The sequence below is a fragment of the Bombina bombina genome, chromosome 1 (genome assembly GCF_027579735.1).
Source record: "Bombina bombina isolate aBomBom1 chromosome 1, aBomBom1.pri, whole genome shotgun sequence".
In the NCBI taxonomy this organism is placed as follows: domain Eukaryota; kingdom Metazoa; phylum Chordata; class Amphibia; order Anura; family Bombinatoridae; genus Bombina; species Bombina bombina.
Window position 1 is genome coordinate 739,249,754 of NC_069499.1, and position 25,354 is coordinate 739,275,107.

General features: G+C 37.6%; 1 protein-coding gene across 6 annotated transcripts in view; it reads left to right on the forward strand.

Moving 5' to 3' along the window:
* The window catches only part of LOC128645924 (muscleblind-like protein 2), a 310,829-nt gene that overhangs the window by 240,038 nt on the left and 45,437 nt on the right, over positions 1-25,354 (forward strand). For all 6 annotated transcript variants that reach the window (XM_053699258.1, XM_053699256.1, XM_053699259.1 and 3 more), the window contains exon 6: positions 14,517-14,667. In XM_053699258.1, coding sequence (XP_053555233.1) covers positions 14,517-14,667 — 151 coding nt within the window. The remainder of the gene's footprint in view (positions 1-14,516; positions 14,668-25,354) is intronic.

The following is a 25,354-nucleotide window of genomic DNA, read 5'->3' on the forward strand; positions in this document are numbered from 1 at the left end:
ATGTGTCCTGTCACGCCTTGTAAGCTGTCTTCCTGCCGGACAGCTGGATTTGCAGGTAAGTGCTTTTGTCTTCTAGGTATTGGAGACTTGCACTTGAGAAGATTATTGGTACATAATTAATCCTTTAGGAAGGATTTATTTGGGCAGGGTGCAGGCATGTTATGTATGTGTGGAGACTAAGGGGTTAACTTTCCATGAGGTTATGGGATTTTTTCTCTGAGGCTTTTTATTTATAAGTTTCAGTTTAATGTGAATTTTATTTATTAGGTATCAAGTTTTTACTAGGCAGTTGCTGCTAGAAACATGCGCTTTTAGTTATTGCTTCGCAGTTTCTTTTTCTGCCGGTCATGTGACCCCTCCCTCACCCGACTGAGTTTCTGAGCGGAGCAGCGTCATTTTGGACAGCCGCTTGGTGTTGGATCGTTTTTTTGATCAATGCACAGCTGCTTGCCTAACAATTTGGGAATTGAAGGTTAAGGTAGGGCACCTCCGTCTGCCTGAGGTGTAGAGGCACCTTTCTATTTGTTTTGAATATTGCTCTGAGGAGTTAAAAAGTTTTTTTCTCTTAAAGTGACAGTGTCATTTTCATATATCAGTCATTCCTTTAATTATTGGGAATTCTTTTACCTATGGACATGGAACAGTAGTCTGCTCCTATGGATAAATGTTTATTGTGTCTTAAAGCCCAAATTGTGTTACCTATGCAATTTTGTTCTTCATGTTTAGAAAAGACTTTGAAATGTAAAGATAAACTTTTAGTTTCTGAGCCTAATGTCTCTCAGGATGATGCTGTTCAGGCAATGCCACAGCTTTCTTCTCTAACGTCCCAAGCCTCCATGGCTTAACATACAGTGCCCTGCAGTTCCTCTCAGCCTCCTGGAGGAGTTTATTTGCCATCAGATTTCGCTGCACAGATATCCTCTGCGGTGTCAGCGGCTTTATCTGTTTTTCACATGATGGGGAAGCGCAAGAGGAAATCTAAACAAATTTCAGAGTGTAAGGTGTCTGTCCCGTCTGCTGCTACGCACGTTGCCCTCCCTCATAATGATGAAGAGGATACCTCAGTAGCCTCTGAGGGTAAAATCTTAGATTCGGACAGGGACAGCATAATTCCTTTGTCTGATGCTGAAGAAGTAAACTTCAGATTTAAACTTGAACACCTTAGTTTACTATTAAAGGAGGTACCGGCTACTTTAGACGACTCTCCTGTCGCTGTCAACCCTAAGAAATCTAGTAAGCTTAACAAATACTATGATGTTTCTTCCTCTGTGGAAGTGTTTCCTGTTCCAGACCATGTGACGGAGATTATTACACAGGAATGGGAGAAGCCAGGGATACCTTTCTCCCCGTCTCCCGTCTTTAAAAAGATGTTTCCTGTTGCTGGCTCCATTATTATTATTCATGGCGCACAGTGCCTAAGGTAGAAGGGGCTATTTCTACCCTGGCTAAGAGAACTATGATCCCTATTGAGGATAGCTGTTCCTTTAAGGATCCCATGGACAAAAAGCTGGAGGCTTATTTGAAGAAGATTTATGTTCATCAAGGTCTTCAATGGCAACCTGCAGTTTGCATTGCCACATTAGATATGATGGCGTCTCGTCCGAACGACAAGCTTCCATGCTACGGTTCAAGGTCAAGAGATCCGCAGGCTGCTCTGATAGATGCTCTGGCGGTCCCTTGGGAATTCGGTCTAGCATACCTGTTTCCTCCGTTCGCGCTCCTAATTGCTCGAATCAAACAGGAGAGAGCGTATGCAATTCTAATAGCTCCTGCTTGGCCTCGCAGGATCTGGTATGCAGACCTTGTGAAGATGTCATCTCTTCCTCCTTGGAGGTTACCTCTGAGACAGGCCCTTCTTACTCAGGGTCCTTTCCTCCATCCAAATCTCGTTTCTCTAAAGCTGACTGCTTGGAGATTGAACGCTTAGTTCTGGCTAAGCGTGAGTTTTCTAAATCGGTTATTGATATCATGCTGCAGGCTCGCAAGCCTGTTACTCGTAAAATTTACCATAAGGTATGGCGTAAATACCTTTATTGATGTGAATTGAAGGGCTACTCTATTCAGGAAGGCCTGGAGAAAGGGTTGTCAGTCAGTTCTCTCAAAGGTCAGATTTCTGCATTATCTATTCTTTTACATAAGCATCTGGCAGATGTGCCAGATGTTCAATCTTTTTGTCAGGCCCTGGTCAGAATCAGGCCTGTGTTTAAACCGGTTGTTCCTCCTTGGAGCCTTAACTTAGTTCTTAGAGTTTTGCAGCAGGCTCCATTTGAGCCAATGCATTCCATAGATATTAAGCTGTTATCTTAGAAGGTTTTGTTTCTTATTGCTATTTCTTCTGCTCGGAAGCAGTTTCTGAACTCTCGGCTTTGCAGTGCGATTCGCCTTACTTTCTTTTTCATGCGGATAAGGCGGTTCTTCGTACTAAATTGGGGTTTCTCCCTAAGGTGGTTTCGGATAGAAATATTAATCAGGAAATTGTTGTTCCTTCTCTCTGTCCTAATCCTTCTTCTCATAAGGAATGTCTGTTGCACAACTTTGATGTTGTGCGTGCTCTAAAATTCTACCTACAGGCTACCAAGGATTTCTGTTAATCTTCTGCCCTGTTTGTTTGTTTCTCAGGAAAGTGTAAGGGTCAGAAGGCTACTTTTACTTCTCTTTCCTTCTGGTTGAGAAGTATGATTTGTTTTGCATATGAGACTGCTGGACAGCAGCCTCCATAGAGAATTACTGCTCATTCCACTAGGGCTGTCTCCTCTTCTTGGGCTTTCAAAAATGAAGCTTATGTGGAACAGATTTGCAAGGCTGTAACATGGTCCTCTCTCCATACTTTTTCCAAATTTGATACTTTTGCCTTGGCTGAGGCCTCTTTTGGGAGAAAGGTTTTTCAAGCGATGGTGCCTTCTGTTTAGATCTGCCTGTCTTGTTCTCCCTCCCTGTTCATTCCGTGTCCTCTAGCTTGGGTATTGATTCCCACTAGTAATTGGAATGACATTGTGGACTCTCCATGTCTTAGGAAAGAAAATAAAATGTATGCTTACCTGATAAATTTCTTTCCGGACATGGAGAGTCCACGACCCCACCTTTAAGATTAGACAGTAAAAAAAATTTCCCTTTGGCTGAACGACTGGGGGTTATGGGTAAGGGAAGTGACACTGAACAGCTGAGCATGAGCGTATATAAAATTGTCTTTCTAATCCCAGAGTAATTCTGTAAAGATTTTCACACTACAGATCTCAGTTTTTTTCTCTTCAACCAAAATGTGGTGAGGTTTTCTCAAAACACTCCAACTTATAACTAATAGAAAAACATATGCATAGGAAAATATAGCTGTAAGAAGCTATACACAGAAAGCAGGTTAATGTGATTTATATTGGCTGCAGGATTTAATATTTAAAGTGCCCCCACCTGCTCACTGCTAACTTCACTCCACAGAGCAAAGTGTCCCTTTCCAGCAATCTCCATTATTTCAATAGGATCCATCTCGCCACTCTCAGGGATTGCCCCTTTTTTACGATAATCCTGCCAGGGCAGCCCCTGCGATGGTCAGCGAGAAAAACAAGTCTGGCCCTAAGTGAGGAAAAGGTTCCTTCCTATATTGCATACAAAACCGGCGGATTTTAACCATTAAGTCCCAGTATATATTTCTACAGTGTGTACACAAATGCATATTCATTAAATTGTGCATATATTTATAAAAAAAAGTGTTGTCTATAATTGCTGCTAAGAAGTTGGCTAAAAGTTGAAGTATAATATGTAATATTCACAGCAATCCTAGGATTGATTTTATCTGAGATTGGGGTGCCCAGTCTTGTTTGATTTTATTAATAAAGTGAAGGATTTGGATGTTTCTGATTAATATTTAATTATTTTTTTTTCATATTTTTCATAATACTGTCCATGGTGTTATTTGTAGATTTCATTGAGTGCTGGGTTTCACATAAGATTTATAGTAAACTATTATTATTATTATTATTAATAGTACAGCACAGAACTACATATTGAGCTAAATTGCTTGCGCGCCCTCAACTTAAAGCACCTTTGGCTTATCACGTGAGCGATGTCCAACACAAATTTTATTAGCGTTCATCAAAAGAAGCCTGTTATATGTTTATTATATGGGGGATTTATCGTACCTGGGCCATCCAACATGCAGATGTTAGCGTGCACTAGACAATCACTTGAGTGATGTTAACACGTAATTGCTGTGTAATATTTTTGCGCTCCACATGCAATCTAGGCCTTAATATTTTACCATAAAAATAGAATTTGTTACTATAATACAAATCCTGTAGCTCCCGTATAGAAAGGAAATATTAGCAAAACATAATGAAAGGCAATGTTAATAAAATGAATATGGTATACCAATGCAATACGTGGGTCATCCCATTAATAGTCCCTTTAAAGTGTTAAATCCCTATCTATTCCTTGGGACAGGAACACCTGCAATGACAGGGGAGTAAAATTCCTTATATCTTTTCAAACAATGCAAATATGGAAACCAATCATGTGTTTAATGCATTTCCATACAGTGACAACAGACAGTTTGTTTTTTCCTTGAGATCATCACGCTGTGCTCTGTCCTTTTTAAGGCATCTGGCTGCAAACTGGTTTTTTTTTTCAACAATTCTAGGGAATACTTTTTGATTCTCATTGCATTAATTCTCTGCACCTTTACATATTTTCTGTTCCACCTCTAACATTTTTTGCTTTGTACATTGTTAGTACCAGCTTATTCCTAAAAGGTTACACATTTATGTGGGCAGTAGGATATTTCTGAAATATAATTTGCAGGTATGTTCATTTCTTGAATACAGTGGTAGAAAACAAAACAATTTTGTGTAAATCATTTTGTAGTTAAAAAAGGAAAATATATGCATCTTTCCTTAGACGCAGGATAATATACAGCAGAATCGAATGGGTTTGAATACTGATATAAAACATAATAATTGATACACAAATGCGTGATCATGGATATTTTGAATATACAGCCTACGACTATCAGCTACAAAAGTATCTAGTTCAGTGGTAACTACACTTTGTCCATGCACTGTGAAGGCTACAACCATACAATAAATATAATTATCTCTCTGCATGCGCCAAATCAAAGTTAGTGAACTTGAATGGGGCCTAATCAAAGTAATTCACCTGTGTGTGGACACAGAAATCTCATTAAATTCTGTCCTCTTGGGGCCTTGTGTTCTGGTTTATATAAATGCCTACTACCTGAGGGCCTAACAAATCTATATTAAACGTACGAGTCTGTCAGAACATGGAGGTCCCAGTTTCACTTTTTTTAGTGGCCCCCCTTTTCTAAATGTAACCACAACCCATACACAACAGTTAACTCTGACTGAAGACCATTGCTTGTCATTCAGCTTAATTTGTTATTAACCACAACCTCACCAGTACCAAATAACTAACTCTGTCCCAATTTCACATTATGGGGGGATCATGTAGGGGTAGTTCTATATTTAGGTATTGCTGTGGGAGTGACCTATAATAAAGTACATTAAACATGCTCTGGGCATTATCTACTGAAGGGGTACTGTTCATTTTCTTGGTATTGATACATTGGTATAGATACATACAATTAGTGAGCTTCCCCATTATACCCCAAAAAAGAGAGACTGCACTCACTGGATTTGCATAGGAAAAGCAAAACAACTTTTAATCCATAATAATACTGGTGACGTTTCTGGGAGCATAACCCCTTCCTCAGCCCAAACAAGACTGACCCAAAAAGCCAGGTTTAAATAGTCCACACAGCCTGACCCCCAACCTCACACACAAAATTGAATTGAATTTTCAAATTACTATTTTTTTTTATTTTTTTTTGCATTTTCCATACTATCCCAACTTTTTCGGAATTGGGGTTGTATATATACACATACACACATTTACTTCAACTTTCATACGTTCTCCATAGAGTACAGACCACGGCAAAATCGGCAATATTACTCACTGAGGTAGCGGTGTGTAAATGTGTTAAATTAAAACTGATCCAATATGTAACGTGTGTGATTTGTAACTCCAATGCTTTTACACTTTGCTCACAGTTGTAGGTAGATACAATAGTTTCCAATGTGTACAACAAAATCGTATAAACAACTGAGCAAGTGAAATTACTTCACACGGTGCATAAGTTATGACAACAGTCTTCAGGCTTTAAAGAAAGATAGAAAACAGAACCTTGGTTACAAATGTATTCATCGGTAAGTGTGTCCCCACACCGGACTTCTCTCTGTAGATACAGACTAATGCCAATCCGGTCCTACCGTCTGCAGGGAGGGAAGACAAAACGCAAAGCCTCTGATGTTCAGTATGCGGATCAGAACGCCTTAGACACCTGAATTCAGCTCACTTATTATGCACTGCATGCAGCACCTATACCTCAGGGACATAGAGAAGTGAGCAAATCCTTTCGTCTTCAGCGTTTTCCCATTCGCTGGATAACAACACAAAAGCAAATCCAAATGTATACGAAAGGATAATAGGCAGCACAGTGGAGAGTTAGTAAAAATACAAAAACTTTATTCGGTCCAGTAAAATCATTATTTCAAGCACATACACAACAAATGTTATACCCCAGCACACAGGAGCTGCTCTCCGACGCGTTTCCTGCTAAACACAGCACTTCATCAGGGATAGCAGCTGATTCCCTCTACAACCATTTATGCACGCAGATCTATTAACCCTTTCCATGACACTTACTGATCACCTCTAATTCATTTTGAGAACAGTGATCCGTGTCCAATATATGGTATGTTAGATCTTGCGTGCCAAATGGAACAATTTACAAATTCAAAAAAATCTCACAATAGATACAAAACAGTATACTTAAAAATATAATGAAATATACACTTTTTTCTAGATACATGAGAGAAACGATATGATGCATATGCCAATAAGTTTAACGATTGGATATAACTATTTAACATTTTGGAAAATTTTGAGACTTCATTAGAATTACTTTCACAAGTAGATCTACACTATATGGATCTCAGGTGATACAATAGAGAAAAAAATGTAATAATAATAATAGTCGCCAAATCTAGTGGCTAATGAGTTTATGCATAACATATATATGTTATATACTATATTAATCCCTTTGTAAAGCCCTCACAATTTCAATTATTCTAATATAGCTATAAATGGCAAGAATGTCTTAAATGAAGACAGTTATTAAAACAGATTCTAAATCTTAAGTTTGGATACTTGACTTGGAAAGTATTCTTGTCACAACAAATTGGAAATAGTCTTAGTGACCAAAAAAAAAATAAAAAAAATCTTAATTAACCACCTACGAAGAGGTCTATTATCACTACATATAAGAAAAAGAATCTTATGTTAGACATTGTAATGTTCTTACATTATTATTAATAATAGGGGAGGGGGGAGAAAAAAAAATAAGCAAATGATTGCATATAGCTATATGGCTTTACTTATATGCCTGTATACAGTTGTAAGTCCCAAATTTTATTTATCCCTTTTGAACTACCTGTTTCAAGTTTATGTATCCAGAAAGCCTATTTTCTGTTTAACTTAGCCAATCTGTCTCCCCCTATAATTCTTTTTGGTACCCTGTCAATGATTTGAAATTGAAACAAAGTTAGAATATATTCAAGCCCTTCTTTTGTGTATGGATGACTATTGCGATGACGTGCAAAATGTCTTGCCACTGGAGTCTTAGGTTCAAGAGCTTCTAATGATAACAGGTGTTCACGCATACGATCCTTTATGGGTCTTATAGTTCTCCCTGTGTATTGGCACCCACAGAGTTTACAAGAGATTAAATAGACTGCATAGTCTGTTTGGCAGGTAAAGTGTTGGTAAATCCTAAATTCTCTTTTTGTAGTGATTTTACTCTGCTTAACAAACTTGCAGGTTTTACAAGGTCTTGTCCCACACTTGAATGTCCCTTTACTAATTTTGATGCCAACTCTCTGACCTAATTGCATTAGGTTTACTAGATTCTGAAAAATTCCTATTTACATACTGTCCTAAAGTCCTAGCTCTCCTTGAAACAAATTTGACACCGTTTTTAGATATATCTTTTAAAGTAGGTTCTTTTTCAAGAATGGGGAGATATCTTTTCACTAGATTACAAATTTTGTTATATTGATTATTGTACTGAGTAGAAAAAACAAGATTGTCACTTGAGCTTTTACTTTTTGATTTGTCCTGAAGCAATTCTTCCCTATCCATAGATCTTATACTATCTCTAGTATTCTCCAATAGATTCTTATTGTAACCTCTGTTTAGGAGGCGATCCTTTAGGAGATCTGCATGTTTATCATAGTCTTTAGTATTGCTGCAGTTCCTGCGTAGCATCATAAATTGTCCTTTCGGGATGGCCCTTTTTAGATGTTTGGGATGATTTGATTCTGCTCTAAGTATGGTGTTAACAGCAATTTCTTTTCTAAAAGCTTCCATCACTACTACTTGTTCACTTTTATCTACCTTGATTTTCAAGTCTAAGAAATTGATATTATCCTTATTCCAACTATAGGTAAATTTAAGATTCATACTATTTTCATTCAATGTTCTAACAAAATCTTCCATCTGAAAAATTGGAATTTAGTGAATTATGCGACCTGACTAATTTAGCGGCCTTAAATAGTGATAACATCAGACATAGTGAAAGCAATCACATTGTCCTTAGGAGTAACATGAAATGTACTAACAAATATTTTTACCCTTTACAGTCTAGGGGTGAAAATATTGATCTATTCCATACCATTGTTGAACAAGAATTGATTAAACTCTATGAGTGTGAAAAGAAGAAAGAGAAACATAATAATAATTTATCGAGAACTGAATGGCAGGCACTGCAGTGTCTGCAGAAAAATCAGAGTTTAATCATTACTAATTCTGACAAAGGTGGATCGATTGTTGTCCAAGATAGGGAAACCTATGTAATTGAGGCCCAAACACAACTGAGTGATAGGGATACATATAGGTTACTTACTTTTAACCCCACTACAAAATTTGTAAATGAATTGGATAATATACTTGAAGAAGGATTAAAATTAGGCATTCTCAATGAAAAATTGGCAGATTCACTTTTGGTGAAATTCCCAGTAATATCTACATTCAAACATTTGCCAAAGATTCATAAAAACCCACTAAAACCGCCAGGTAGGCCCATCATTTCCACAATAGGCACACTAGGTGAGAAATTAGGAGCATGGGTGGATGGGTTTTTACAGCCAATAGTTACTAACATGCCTGGATATTTACGAGACACAAAACAGTTACTCAGGAAGCTTGAAGGCTTCAAATGGTCTGAGAACTGCTATTTCTTAACAATAGATGTGGTCTCGTTATATTCTTGCATCCCCCACAGCCAAGGCCTTCTAGCTCTAGAAGAGATTTTGAAATTCTATACTAATTTTGATGTTGTGTTTATCAGTTATCTTATTGATGTGGTTAATTTTCTGTTAACTCATAATTATTTTGTTTTTGAAGGTAACATCTACTTACAGCATAGGGGTACGGCCATGGGGGCGAAATTCGCTCCCTCCTATGCGAACATTTACTTGAGTTATTTTGAACTGTTTAAGATTTTTGGGGATTTGAATGACTATAAAAATAACATCAAATTTTATACTAGATTTATCGATGACGTGTTAATTGTCTGGCATGGGAGTATAACCCAGATGGAAGATTTTGTTAGAACATTGAATGAAAATAGTATGAATCTTAAATTTACCTATAGTTGGAATGAGGATAATATCAATTTCTTAGACTTGAAAATCAAGGTAGATAAAAGTGAACAAGTAGTAGTGATGGAAGCTTTTAGAAAAGAAATTGCTGGTAACGCCATACTTAGAGCAGAATCAAATCATCCCAAACATCTAAAAAGGGCCATCCCGAAAGGACAATTTATGAGGCTACGCAGGAACTGCAGCAATACTGAAGACTATGATAAACATGCAGATCTCCTAAAGGATCGCCTCCTAAACAGAGGTTACAATAAGAATCTATTGGAGAATACTAGAGATAGTATAAGATCGATGGATAGGGAAGAATTGCTTCAGGACAAATCAAAAAGTAAAAGCTCAAGTGACAATCTTGTTTTTTCTACTCAGTACAATAATCAATATAACAAAATTTGTAATCTAGTGAAAAGATATCTCCCCATTCTTGAAAAAGAACCTACTTTAAAAGATATATCTAAAAACGGTGTCAAATTTGTTCCAAGGAGAGCTAGGACTTTAGGACAGTATGTAAATAGGAATTTTTCAGAATCTAGTAAACGTAATGCAATTAGGTCAGAGAGTTGGCTAAAAATTAGGAAAGGGACATTCAAGTGTGGGACAAGACCTTGTAAAACCTGCAAGTTTGTTAAGCAGGGTAAAATCTTTGTGTCCCACACTACAAAAAGAGAATTTAGGATTTACCAACACTTTACCTGCCAAACAGACTATGCAGTCTATTTAATCTCTTGTAAACTCTGTGGGTGCCAATACACAGGGAGAACTATAAGACCCATAAAGGATTGTATGCGTGAACACCTGTTATCATTAGAAGCTCTTGAACCTAAGACTCCAGTGGCAAGACATTTTGCACGTCATCGCAATAGTCATCCATACACAAAAGAAGGGCTTGAATATATTCTAACTTTGTTTCAATTTCAAATCATTGATAGGGTACCAAAAAGAATCATAGGGGGAGATAGATTGGCTAAGTTAAACAGAAAAGAGGCTTTCTGGATACATAAACTTGAAACAGGTAGCCCAAAAGGGATAAATAAAATTTGGGACTTACAACTGTATACAGGCATATAAGTAAAGCCATATAGCTATATGCAATCATTTGCTTATTATTTTTTTCTCCCCCCTCCCCTATTATTAATAATAATGCAAGAACATAACAATGTCTAACATAAGATTCTTTTTCTTATATGTAGTGATAATAGACCTCTTCGTAGGTGGTTAATTAAGATTTTTTTATTTTTTTTTGGTCACTAAGACTATTTCCAATTTGTTGTGACAAGAATACTTTCCAAGTCAAGTATCCAAACTTAAGATTTAGAATCTGTTTTAATAACTGTCTTCATTTAAGACATTCTTGCCATTTATAGCTATATTAGAATAATTGAAATTGTGAGGGCTTTACAAAGGGATTAATATAGTATATAACATATATATGTTATGCATAAACTCATTAGCCACTAGATTTGGCGACTATTATTATTATTACATTTTTTTCTCTATTGTATCACCTGAGATCCATATAGTGTAGATCTACTTGTGAAAGTAATTCTAATGAAGTCTCAAAGTTTTCCAAAATGTTAAATAGTCATATCCAATCGTTAAACTTATTGGCATATGCATCATATCGTTTCTCTCATGTATCTAGAAAAAAAGTGTATATTTCATTATATTTTTAAGTATACTGTTTTGTATCTATTGTGAGATTTTTTTGAATTTGTAAATTGTTCCATTGGACACGGATCACTGTTCTCAAAATGAATTAGAGGTGATCAGTAAGTGTCGTGGAAAGGGTTAATAGATTCTGCGTGCATAAATGGTTGTAGAGGGAATCAGCTGCTATCCCTGATGAAGTGCTGTGTTTAGCAGGAAACGCGTCGGAGAGCAGCTCCTGTGTGCTGGGGTATAACATTTGTTGTGTATGTGCTTGAAATAATGATTTTACTGGACCGAATAAAGTTTTTGTATTTTTACTAACTCTCCACTGTGCTGCCTATTATCCTTTCGTATACATTTGGATTTGCTTACACACATTTACTATATGTCCAAAAGTATGTGGACATCCTTACTAATCATTGAGTTCAGGTGTTTCAACAAGACACATTACTAACAGGTGCAAAAATTAAGCACATAGCCATCAAATCTCCATAGACAAACGTTGGCAATATAGTGGGTCATACAGGAGAGCTCAGTGACCTTTAACGTGCCACTGTCATAGGCTGCCGCCTTGGCTACAAGTCAGTTTGTGAAATGTCTGCTCTACTAGATCTAGCTGGTCAGCTCTTAAAGGGACATTAAACACTAAATAAATGCTAGATAAAATGATGCATTCAAAGAAAAGGGAATAAAATGTAGATGTTGTTTTTAAAGTTTCATTAGCTGTTTAAATATTAACAAAATAATTGTAAAGTTTTAGTGTCTATGAAACAATGGGAGCTGCCATGTTGTAACTTAGCTTACCTTCTCTGCTGTGGCCAATTAGGAACAGTTATAAATAGGACACTAGAGTGTGCAGCCAATGGCTATGTTGAATTTAAAAGGTTTCTGCACTTCCATTTCTAACAGGAACTGAAATGCTCATAATTTCAGATTGGAATTACAGGAAAAGGGGACAAAATAAATAATGAAAGTATATTGCCGAGGTTTTTTATACATACGATTTATAATTTTATATTACCATCTCAAAGTGTTTAATGCCCCTTTAAGTGCTATTATTTTGAAGTGGAAGCGTCTAGGAGCAACAAACACTGAGCCACAAAGTGGTAAGCCACACAAACTCACAGAGTGCTCAAGTGTGTAAATTGCTTATCATCTGTTGCATGGCTCACTACAGAGTTCCAAACTGCCTCTGAAAGGGTTTCTACGGCCGAGCAGCTGTACACAAGCCTCACATCAATGCAAAGCTTCAACTGCACTGGTGTAAAGCACACTGGCCCCTTCAAATGTATTCTCTGGAGCAATGAATTACGCTTCACTATCCAGCAGTCTAATGGAAGAATCTGTGTGTGTTGGGTGCTAGGAAAACGCTGCCTACCAGAATGCCTAATGTAAAGTTTGGTGAAAGTCATCTTCATGCTACAGGATACAAAGACATTTTAGACCAGTGTTTCTCAACCACGGACCTCAAGTACCTCTAACAGGTCAGATTTTCATTATAGCTGAACTAGAGCACAGGTGAAATAATCAGTTGATCAGTAACTATGGTTACTAAACTGCTTTTTCCATCAGCTGATTATTTCATCTGTGCACTGGTTCAGCTATAATGAAAACCTGACCTGTTGTTCTTGAGGACCGTGGTTGAGAAACAATGTTTTAGACAATTTGATGCTTCCAACTTTGTGGGAACAGTTTGGGGAAGACCCTTTCCTGTTCCAACATGACTGTGCCCCTATGCACAAAGTAAATTCCATGAAGACATGGTTTAACGAGTTTGGTGTGGAAGAACTTGAGTGGCCTATGGTTTTGGGCTGGGATGTCCAACAAACTAATATAGGTGTGATGGTTAGGTGCCCACATACTTTGTAAACAGTTTTCCTCATTTAAAAATTAAACCTAACATTTTTCTTTTATGATTCAGAAAGAGTGTAAAAAAAAAACTGTTTTCCAATTTATTACTATTTTTAAATTGTCTTTGCTGAAAGGCAGGTAGGTAGGCTAACGAGCGTGCAAGTTTCTAGAGCAATATCTGGCAGCAGTTTTGCAAGAATTCTTTTAATAATGTTATACATTTGCAAGAGCACTAGATGGCAGAAATATTTGCACAAACTACTGCCAAACAGTGTTCTAGACACGTGCATTCTACCTACCTAGGTATACTCTTCTACAAAGAATAACGAAGACCATTTGACAATAGAAGTAAATTGGAAACATTTTTTACAATGATATGCTCTATCTGAATTCATGAAAGAAAAATGTGAGGTTTCTCATCACTGCATTTTCCTTGACTACTATATGTTAAAGTGAATATAAAGTTTGCGGAATGAGTGCTCAGTTTTTCGTATTAAAAACAGGGGCACTTTCATTCATCAAACTTTACATTTCACTGGTTTTGGTAAAAGACTTACCATTTCTTCTTTAAAGCTTCTCCAGCCCGTCGCAAACCTCTTCATACGTCAGCAATGATAATTCCGGAATCCTCCAATCACGGCTTACCTCCCGGGGGAATCCTTGCCTAAAGCAACGCAGTGATTGGAGAAAGGCCAGGATCGTCATTTCTGACGTAGGAAAAGGCTTGCGACGGGCAGGGGAAGTGTTCGAGCGGCTTTCCTGAAAAAAAAAGTAAGTATTTTAACAAAAACAGTGAAATGTCAAGTTTGATGAATGAAAGTGCCCCTGTTTTTAATATGATTATTAAAAGCCGGGCACTGGTTCATCAAAATTTACATTCACTTTAAGCAGTTAAGCTGTTATAAAAAATAAATAAATAAAACTGGAAACATGAAAAATATTTTACATTTAAATTTAATATATAAAAACAAATATAACAAATTCCTGCTGCCCACAACTACACATTGTTATAAACATTGTAAACTCCCTCCTGTCTTGTGTATAATCAGCTTTCTTGTGCTTCATCTCTGTTTTATTCATTTATTTATTGCTGCCTGTGATCCTTACTAACTTTTTATGTTTTCGTTTTCCCTCCATTCCCGTAATTTTATCTTTCTTAGTTGTTCTTCTTCTATTTCCTGTCTTGGGATAATGATACAATTGAAGGAGATTGTGTATTTCAGACTGTGTAATACGTATGACTTTGTCTCATACTGATTTCTTTCTTGGGTCTAATGAATACTTCCTTGGCAGGCCCTGCAGCCTGGAGCACTTCAACCCTTACCAAAGAGGCCAGCGCTTGAAAAAAGTAACGGGGCCACCACGGTTTTTAATCCGAGTGTTTTCCACTATCAACAAGCTCTAGCCAATATGCAGTTACAACAACACACATTTATCCCTACAGGTAAGACACGTTAATGAATTGCAGTCATGGTTTTATTTGGACATGCGTTCTGTTATACATAGAATTTCAAACACTTATGACGTTGGATGGATGGATATGCGAATGTGGTTTGCATTTGTATACTTTAGTTGGGATGGGGAGTTATTACAAACACTGATAATCTAAAGTAAATATGTTCAGTACTTTTTAAAATGTAAAAATTAGATTTTTTTTTATCACGGCCATAGGAGTTATTTTTAGACAATTTTCCATTGAAAACCAATTTATCTATCTTCATAAAATTTGACATGGAGATAGATATGATGGGGAAGATTATTTGCTGAAAAGCTTAACAGTAGGTCTGGAGTTAAAAAAGTACTCACCTAAGTGTTATAGAATAAACATAGACAAATGATGAGCATATGCAGATGATGTTTGCTATATTAGATTAAAAAAAACTTTTAATATCAATTTGGTTTTCATTACCAGATTGAAAAAAAAAAAACATCAAATGACTGAGTTATATACATTTTTAAAGTTATTCTTATTTGATTTTTAGTATATTTTAGATGTATAGTTTAAGGTACATAACCGGCTAGACCATGCAAAATGAGATCTCAGTCTAGTTGTTATGTATGGCCATTTGATTTTTTGCTATAGGCATGCTAATGTATTAATTGTTAGAGCTAACTGACATATTAGAATACGTTTATTGAAGACACTTTGGGTAGAAAGCTTGTTTGTTAACACACGTCAGCTGCTTCTGTGATGTGAGTTACTTGGTTATATCATTGTAAAATGGAAAAAATAATATGTCCAAATAACAATGGAAATAGAGCACCTTGTGCTGAAATCATTGTCACAACTACACTTTAAGTCGTTTTTTTTATTTTAATAGTAATGTAACAGGGATCAAACAGAAATGCCCTTAGCATACAGATTCACAGCTAATTGTTGTGCATGACAAACACATGTGCAAGTGAAAATTGTTAACACAAATAGTCTTTCATGATTCAGATAGAACATATAATTTTAAACTGACTTCTGTTATCAAACCTTCTTTGTTCTCTTGTTATCCTTTGTTGAAAACTAGTAAAATAAGCTTATGAGTGTGCACGTGTCTGCAGCTCTAATTTGCAACAATGTTATACATTAGCAGGAGCACTAAATGTCAGCACTGTTTCCTATCATGTAGTGCTTTAGGCATGTGGACGCTACCTACATAGGTTTTCCTTCTACAAAGAATAACATGAGAACAAAGCAAATTTGATAATAGAAGCAAATTGGAAACTTTTTAAAAATTGTATTCTCTATCTGAATGGCAAAAAAAAAACAAAAACATTTTTGGGTTTAATTAACCTGTGCATAAGGTAGTATAATTCTGTATGCAATGTCACTGTTAGATGTAAAACTACTTAAAGGGACAGTCTAGTCAAATTTAAACTTTCATGATTCAGATAGGGCGTGTAATTTTAAACAACTTTCCAATTTACTTCTATTATCTAATTTGCTCAATTCTTTAGATATCCTTTGTTGAAGAAATAGCAATGCACATGTGTGAGACAATCACACAAGGCCTCTATGTGCAGCAACCAATCAGCAGCTACTAAGCATATCTAGATATGCTTTTCAGCAAGTGATATCAAGAGAATGAATCAAATTAGATAATAGAAGTAAATTAGAAAGTTGTTTAAAATGGCATGCTCTTTCTAAATCATGAAAGAAAAAAATTGGGTTTCATGTCCCTTTAAGAAGTTTTTAGATAGCATAGGAGATAGAGTGCCCCTCTGCTAAAATTGATGCAGAAATTACCAAAACATGCAAAAAGACTTGTAGTTCACATAGTGTAGTTGTTTTTATGCAATGCTTTAGACATTCATTGGCATGGAGAGAAATCACACAAAAACAAAAGTTATGCTTACCTGGTAAATGTCTTTCTTTCCGGGCATGGAGAGTCCACAAATTCATTCTAATTACTAGTGGGAATTCAACTCCTGGCCAGCAGGAGGAGGCAAAGAGCACCCCAGCAGAGCTGTTAAAGGGACATTCCAGTCAAAATTTAAATACACATAGATTAATTACATATTTGAATAGAAACATATTTGCAATATACTTGTATTATCAAAAATGCTTCTAGTAAAAGTTATCACTGTTTTAGTGTTAACATTTTTTCTCTGCATGTGCATGTGAAGCATAGCTAGATATTGTCACTGCCCCCACATTTTAAATAATTCAGCTGCTCAGATAATCACTGGGGCTTGTATCATGTCAGCAATTAACAAATTGAGTCATTACCAGATAGTACAAGCTCCTTAGGCTTTCTGAGCAAGTGCTGTGTTTAAATTGCTGGTGCACAGTGCATACTCAAATACACTTTTGAAACAGCTATAGCTTTTATTAGAAGCATGTTTGCTAATGAATGTATATTACACAATTGCTTCTGTTCAATACCAAAATGCACCCATGTGGTTTCCAATTTTGGCTGGACTATCCCTTTAAGTGTCACTTCCCTTACCCATAATCTCCAGTCATTCGGCCGAAGGAAAATGGAAAAAGAAGATAACACAAGGGTATAGAGGTGCCTGAGGTTTATATAAAAAATTTGTTGTCTGAAATGTAAATAAGGGCGGGTTGTGGACTCTCCAAGCCTGGAAAGAAAGAATATTTATCAGGTAAGCATAAATTTTGTTTTCTTTTCTTTTCTATCGCATAGAAAGACCACAAATTCATTCCAATTACTAGTGGGAACTAATACCTAAGCTAGAGGACACAGAATGAAAGGGAGGGAGAACAAGACAGGCGTACCTAATAAGAAGGCACCACCGCTTGAAGAACTATTCTTCCAACGGAAACCTCAGCCGAGGCAAAAAAAATCAAATTTGTAGAATTTTGAAAAAGTATGCAATGAGGACCAAGTGGTCGCCTTGCAGATTTGCTCCACAGATGTTTCATTTTTAAGAGCCCAAAAATACACAGCCCTAGTGGAGTAAGCCGAAATTCTCTAGGAGGCTGTTGTCCAGCTGTCTAATATGCTAGTCGGATAACACTTCTCAACCAGAGAGAAAGAGCAGAAGAAGTAGCCTTCTGACTCTTACTTTACCAGCGAAAACCACAAACAGGGCAGAAGTCTGCCGAAAATCTGTAGTTGCTGCAAAAATTTTAAGAACAAGGTTAAGGCTCCAGGGAGGAGCAACAGATTTAAACAAAGACCTGAACAAAATTTTGAACATCTGGCAGATCTGCCAGACAATACTGACTGACAAATCTTTCTCCAGGCCCTCCTGAAGAAAGGACAAAAAGCAAGGAACCATCACTCGACTCCAAGAGAAAAAACTTTTTGATTCGCACCAATACAGGTAATTACGCCATACTTTATGGAAAATCTTAAGAGTAACAGGCATACGAGCCTGAAGCATAGGTCGTGTAACAGACGATTTAAAGATCTTCTCAGAAAAAACACGCCTAGCCAAGACTAGGCGATCAATCTCCAAGCAGACAGCTTCAGAGAATCTATATTTGGGTGGAGGAAGAGCCCCCGAAGTAGGTCTTTCCTCAATGGAAACTTCCCAAGGGGAAGAGATGACATCTTCATCAGATCCGCGAATCAGATCCTGCGAGGTCAGACAGGAGCTATTAGAATCACAAATGCCCTTTCCTGCTGATTCGAGCAATGAATCGAGGAAGGAGAGCAAACGTAAGGAACAGGTACACCATACTGAAGTTCCAAGGCACCGCCAGAGTGTCTATCAAAGGGGCTCGTGGATCTCTTGATTTTGAACTGTACTTTGGAAGCTTGGCATGTAGCCACAACGTCATCAGATCTAACGTCAGAACCCCCCGCCTGAGAGTTATCATTGTGAAAAACACTAGGTGGAGAGCCCAGTCCCCTGGAGGAAAGGTCTGCCTACTCAGAAATCTGCTTCCCTGTAGTCCACTCCTGGGATGTGGATTGCAGAGAGGATGCAATCGTAAGACTCGGCCCACTGGAGAATGCGAGTTACCTCTTTCATTACTAAAGAACTCTGAGTTCCTCCCTGGTAATTGAAGTATGCCACTGGGGAGAAATTGTCCGATTGAAATCTGATAAACCGGACTAAAACTAGTTGAGGCCAGGCTAATAATGCATTGTAAATTGTTTTCAACTCAGGAAAATTATGGAAAGAGAAGACTCCTCCTAAGTCCAAAGACCCTGAGTCTTCAAAGAATCTCAAATAGCTCCCCAGCCTGAAAGGCTGGTGTCCATGGTCACAAATACCCAGGATGGTCTCAGGAAACATGTAACCTGAGACAGATGGTCCTGTGAAATCCACCAAGATACAAAGTCTCTTGCTAGGAGATCCTGCCACAGATGGACGGGTAGAAGCCTGAAGAGAAAAGGCAAGAAGCCAGAAGATTTGATTTTATGACCTCTGTCTGTAAACTCTTCATGAACAGAGAATCTATAATCGATCCTAAGAAACACACCCTGGTATCTGGTCTCAGGAAACTCTTTTCCAGATTCACTTTCCATCCGTGAAAACGTAGAATAGACAACAACATCTCATGTAAATATTCGAGGAGCCGTGGAGTTTGTCCAGAAAAGCAAACCATAGGAATTGGTGATGTTCCCAGTGAATGGTAACATGAAAAAACGCATCCTTCAGATCTATGTAAGTCATGTACTGACCTTCCTGAACCAGGGGTAGAATGGAACGAATAGTTTCCATTTTGAAGGACGGAACCTTGAAGACGTTGTTCAGACACTTTAGTTCTAAAAAGTGGCAAAAAGTTCCCTGTTTTTTTTGGGAAATGCAAAAAGATTTGAATAGAATCCTAGACCCTGTTCCTCTTCAGGAACTGGAGCAATCACTCCCAGGGAAGATAGGTCCTTTACGCAGTTTAAGAAGGCCTCTCTCTTTACCTGGACTGCAGATAACCTTGACAGGAGAAATCTGCTCCTGGGGATACAAGACTTGAATCATATTCCGTATCCCTGAGATACTACTTCCACAGCCCAAGGATCTGGGACATAGATCCAAGCCTGCCAAAAAAGAAAAAAAAAAACTGCCCCCCCACACACTTGATCCAAGACTGGATCTGGGGGGGCCCTTAATGACGATTTAGAATCAGCGGAAGTCTTCCTTAATTGCTTCCCCTTGTACCAAAGCTGACTGGATCTCCATGACTTGATTTCTCAGGCTTAGACTGATGTCCTTTGAAGTTACGAAAGGAACGAAAATTTGAATTTTGACGACCCCTAGGTCTATTCTTCTTGTCCTGAGGAAGGAAATATCCCTTTCCACCACTACTCTTTTAATATGTACCACTACTGTAAAAGGAGGGGGGAAAAATAATAGAAAATAATAGAAATCCCTAAACCCACACATATAAGCACAGTATACAAAATTTCGGATAAGCAGCCCAATGCTAATAGCTAAATCAAAAATAAGTTCTACTGACGAAAGATAGGGATATTGATGAAATATCCCAAATATACAATTAAAAAAGTACAGCAGAACAGAATATAAGCAGGCATATTGCTTACCATAAATCCCATAAATACTATCACTGCAGAAAAGTAGGGATACATTAAGAAAATGTTAATAATCCATACAAAATATATCTGAAATATGAGTGGCAGCAAATGATAAAATAAGCAAACAAAAGGCTTATAACATCTTCAGAAAAAAACTTCTACAGCCAAATAGGGGAAATCATGAAATTGATAATATTCCCTAAAAGCATACCTAAATATGTTTGCCTGACAAAGAGAATAAAGCAAATATAATACTGATAACATATCTCTCATATTCTACTGTAGAGGATAGGGATAACTCAAGAGTGTATAGATTAACTGAATATACATAAAAATGTGGAGAAACAGGGATAAGCCATGCCAAAGGTAGGATCCCTAAGCCATACAGGAAATAAATAATAAATCCAGTATACACCTACAGTCTACATGTAGATACCCGCAATCATCACCAGATGGCGATAATGAAAAGAGAAAACCGACAAGGCAGAGGATTGAGCCGTTCTAGAAAAGATGTGTAGATAAAACACATAAGAATAATCAAATATTCCCAATAGGGAAGGCGCAGAGACAAATTCTTATCCACTACTCACAGCAGAACAGATGAGATAGTGCCCAACAGACCCGTGGAGGGAACTGTAAACCCCTCAACCGCCAGACAGAGAAACTGAACCGTCTCCAAAACAATTAGGGCAGAAACGGACAATAATGCAACCTGACCCCATGTACACCATTGGCTCTAACATGTAATCCATCCAGCTAGTGAATAACTAGAGTATAAGGCGCGCCATGCAATCGCCTTCTAAATAGCCAGCATCGTAAGAGAGATGGCAGCGGTAATAAAATCTCATGAGAGAAAAGCGCTTAACTAGGAAACCTCTTACTAGCTTTCCTCCGATTTAACGTGCATTATTAAATATTCCATCCTAATCCAAAAGCATGGAGGGATTCTGCAGAAGCTGCGTATTTCATTTCTGTCAGCTCGCAAATTTCGCGCCTACGCAGCAGAAAAATACCATAGTCCATACACAAACTCCCTATAATGCGAACACGCTTAGCAATAGGGATTAAAAAAACAAAAACGTAACAGTCCATTATGTAGTCCTCTGTAGAGAACAATATTCACAGCCGAGTACCCAGTCCTGAGAATAAATAAAGTTCAGCCTTAGGATTGGTTGAAATATTAAAAATACAATTCCCTTTACGATCATACCTGCGCAGGGCTGGATTTACCATTAGGCAGAGTAGGCATGTGCCTACAGGCGCCTTCCATAGAGGGGCGTCTGTCTATCTGCTCCATATGCCTTTTCTGCACACCTCTGCAGCTCTCCCCTCACTCACCAAAGTAGATAATAACTTTGCCCTAAACAAAGATGGCCGCCTCACTGGCCGGTCTGGTGTATTTCTCCAGTGAATGCGGAGAGAGCAGCCAGAGCGGCCTGAGAGTAAGTGTGTGGGGGTTGGTTCTTTTATGGGGAGTGACAGTGAGTGACTATTTGTGCACTATTATAGAGCGCTCTGAGTGCATGGTGGGCATGTATTGGCTGCAGCAGCTGTCAAAATCAAAATGACAGGTTGTACATTCAGAGGGCAGTCTTTAATATAAAAATACCATAGGTATAAATATTATTGCTAAAATGCAAAATGCCAGGGCTATTGCACAGGATAAACACACTTTACAAAAACAACTGACGCTTGGTTGATTGTACACATTGCAGGTTTAGTCAGCAAAGTTTCTAAATGAAGCACTTTTCTTGTATAAATAATATTAAAAAAAACCAAATACTGTTCTGACTGGAATTCATTTTACTGGACAAATACTGTCTGGAGTGTTTTGTTATAGATCATGGACTGCCTTTTATGTGGCAAAATTAGCAGCTGCTGTTAAAACCCCCCCATAATTCTATAAAGTTTTAGGCTGTATCTATAGGTTTATACATTTGAACAGGGAGCATGTGGGGGTGGGGTCACATTAGATTTTGGTGCCTACAGGCACCTGGGCTGTAAATCTGGCCCTGTACCTGCACCATCGACGTATTATAAGTTATAGGGAAATAAGGTCATAAATAGATGTCCACAACATGAACAACAGAGTTATACAGTGAAATTAAATAAAGCCATGGCAAGGCTAAACGGGGAGATAAAAAGCCCCTGACTACCCAGGAAACCATTACTGTGGTACATTATGAAATCCCCAGTCATAGATAATTCTTAAAGTGCAATATAACACTATAAACACTTAAATACTGCATGCAGTTGTCTCTAAATAATTATATAATAAATGTGCATGCATACTTGCCCCACTCTCTCTACCCAGGCTCACAATAAAAAGGGAATACAATTAACCCCCTAACTCCTGTATTTTCATGAGTGCCTGCAAAGCTGCCCTCCTATTGATCCCTGAATAAAGGGATTACTGTCTCCCAAATCCATCGATTGAGGTTTAATTCTTTTTTACCCTGAAGTGCTGTCCTTCAAACCTAGAAGGCAAGAGCACTTACTTGTGGATCCAGCTGCAGGGCAGGAACAACTTCTTAGGTGTGACAAACTCACCCATATTTGTCAGGGACCTGTAGATAAAGAAAAAAACAGAGTAACCCTCTGGTTTTCTATAGAGGGGTAGCATTGTTGTTAGAAGTAAAGCAAAGGCCACCTCTAACTGCTCAAAGCCACCATTACTCTTACTAAAAAGATTGACATGGACACAGCATAGCCCCCAATCCTTGCTTGCAGGGAAAAGTACCCATTAAAGGATTAAATATCTTCAGACACCATCTTCGCACATCCTCCCTTTACAGAGGCAAAGAGAATGACTGGGGATTATGGGTAAGGGAAGTGACACTTAAAGGGATAGTAAACCCAAAAACTTTTTAAATCTTTATTAAAACTTCATTATGTATGTGACATATTTCAAATAAGTACCTGTTAAATTTTTTCACTCGTTTTCTAGTTATTCTAAATCAAATATCTTTATATTGCCAAGCCCATTTTTATCACATTATGTGGACCCTATAATGATGTTCTACCTAGGTAGAAACATCATGGCGGTCCGCATGCGCATATAATTATTTTAATAGTAACGCATGCGCATTTTGGCCCCTCAGTCCTAGCATGACCGTCACTATTCTGGCACAGGAAGCAGGGCGGACTTCATGATAGTGACATCAACGTTGGTGGGAGTTGCGCACCAGAGCGCTGAAGATTCACAGAACACAAGCACATTGGGGAATCATCTGTGTTACTTTACTAGAGGTAAGTATAATAAGTACCCCTAGGCTAACGAGCAAGTTGATTTGATCTTAGTAAAAGGACGTTACCCTTAGACTATCATTTTTTTAACCCCTAGCAAAACGAGCATGTTTTTTTCTTATAAGGCAGTGACTTATAAAAGTGACTAACCAGCAATTATTTTTAACCTCTAGACTAACGAGCAAGTTGTTTTGTTCTTACAACACTCAGATTAATCGCAGGAGCTGCAAAGATTAAAAGCAATAGCAAATTCAGATGTTAATAATTAACTTTAGTCGCATCTGAATTTGATATTGCTTTTAATCTTTGCAGCTCCTGCGATTAATCTGAGTGTTGTAAGAACAAAACAACTTGCTCGTTAGCCTAGGGGTACTTATTATACTTACCTCTAGTAAAGTAACACAGATGATTCCCCAATGTGCTTGTGTTCCGTGAATCTTCAGCGCTGAGCGCTCTGGTGCGCCACTCCCACCAACGTTGATGTCACTATCATGAAGTCCGCCCTGCTTCCTGTGCCAGAATAGTGACGGTCATGCTAGGACTGAGGGGCCAAAATGCGCATGCGTTACTGTTAAAGATCTTAGATGAAGAATAATTAGAAAACGAGTGAAAAAATTTAACAGGTACTTATTTGAAATATGTCACATAAATAATGAAGTTTTAATAAAGATTTAAAAAGTTTTTTGGGTTTACTATCCCTTTAACAGCTCTGCTGGGGTGCACTTTACCTCCTACTGCTGGCCAGGAGTTGAATTCCCACTAGTAATTGGAATTAATTTGTGGACTCTCCATGCCATAGGAAAGAAATCTTTCTTTTTTTTTTTTCTTTTTTTTAGCATTATATTGTAATGTAGGTCTCTTCTCCTTCATACCCGGAACTCTGCTTAGTGAGATAAACAGCTCTTATGATAAATGTTGCCTTTCTAAATTGGCAAGACTCCTTAGTTAATCTTGCCAGAGCTTTAGATCATCATCATTAACTTGTTTGCTGGAAATGTGTAATGTTATTTGTATCTGTCATATGTTTTTTATTAGAAAAGTCCAATGATTAAGTATTTTCATTCATACCAAAGTTAAAAAAAGCATGGGAATACAGAGCTTAAAAGGGAATCTTCTTTTGTTAAATAATGGGCATCTAAATAAGGTTATTTAGTTGCACTTGTATGTACTCGTCCACTGCAATTTCTTCCACGTCTGGAACTAGAGAAAATTTGAATTTTCACATATGTTATGAAATTATTATAACTGTGTTATGAGTGCTGTTTAAATTAAAACTGAAACAGTTACAGTACTATTATATATGTACTTCTTGTTAATCAGATTGGCTTATAGGTTCTTCTGATAGGTGCAAATGGTCAACACTTTACCACTAAGAAGGATGTTCGACTTTCTCATTGGAAGAAGGGATTCTGCCCATATGTCCCTTTTAAGATGTGACATGCAACAATAGCCATCAGGGAGTATTGATTCCTCCATATGAACTATGGGAACAAAAGACCCCACATTTAAAAAAGAAGCCTCCTAGGAAGAGAGAAAAATAGTGTTCGCCTACTCCCTGGACATCAGGGAAATGTTTTATGGAGAGTGAGGGGCTATTACAGAGCCTTTTACTACTTTTATATTACTTAGGAATGAAACCCCTCAATTGTAAAGAGGCAAATCCCCTCTTTTAAATGTGGGGTCATAGCCTATCTAATATGCAGCCACACACCAAGGTGATGGGAATCACTTGCATCAGATAGATACTAGGGAGGTTTTGAAAAGAGGGAGGGCCTTTCTCCACATAAAACACAAATGGGTTATAAGACCCCAGTTTGGAAGAAGGAAGCCCCATCATTCCAGTGAGGTGTCTCATTCACCTGTCATTGGTATATCATCAGCATTTTTTATTTATGAGATCACCTGTCTAATGTATTTACAGGATTTACTTATAGGGCTTTAAAGGAG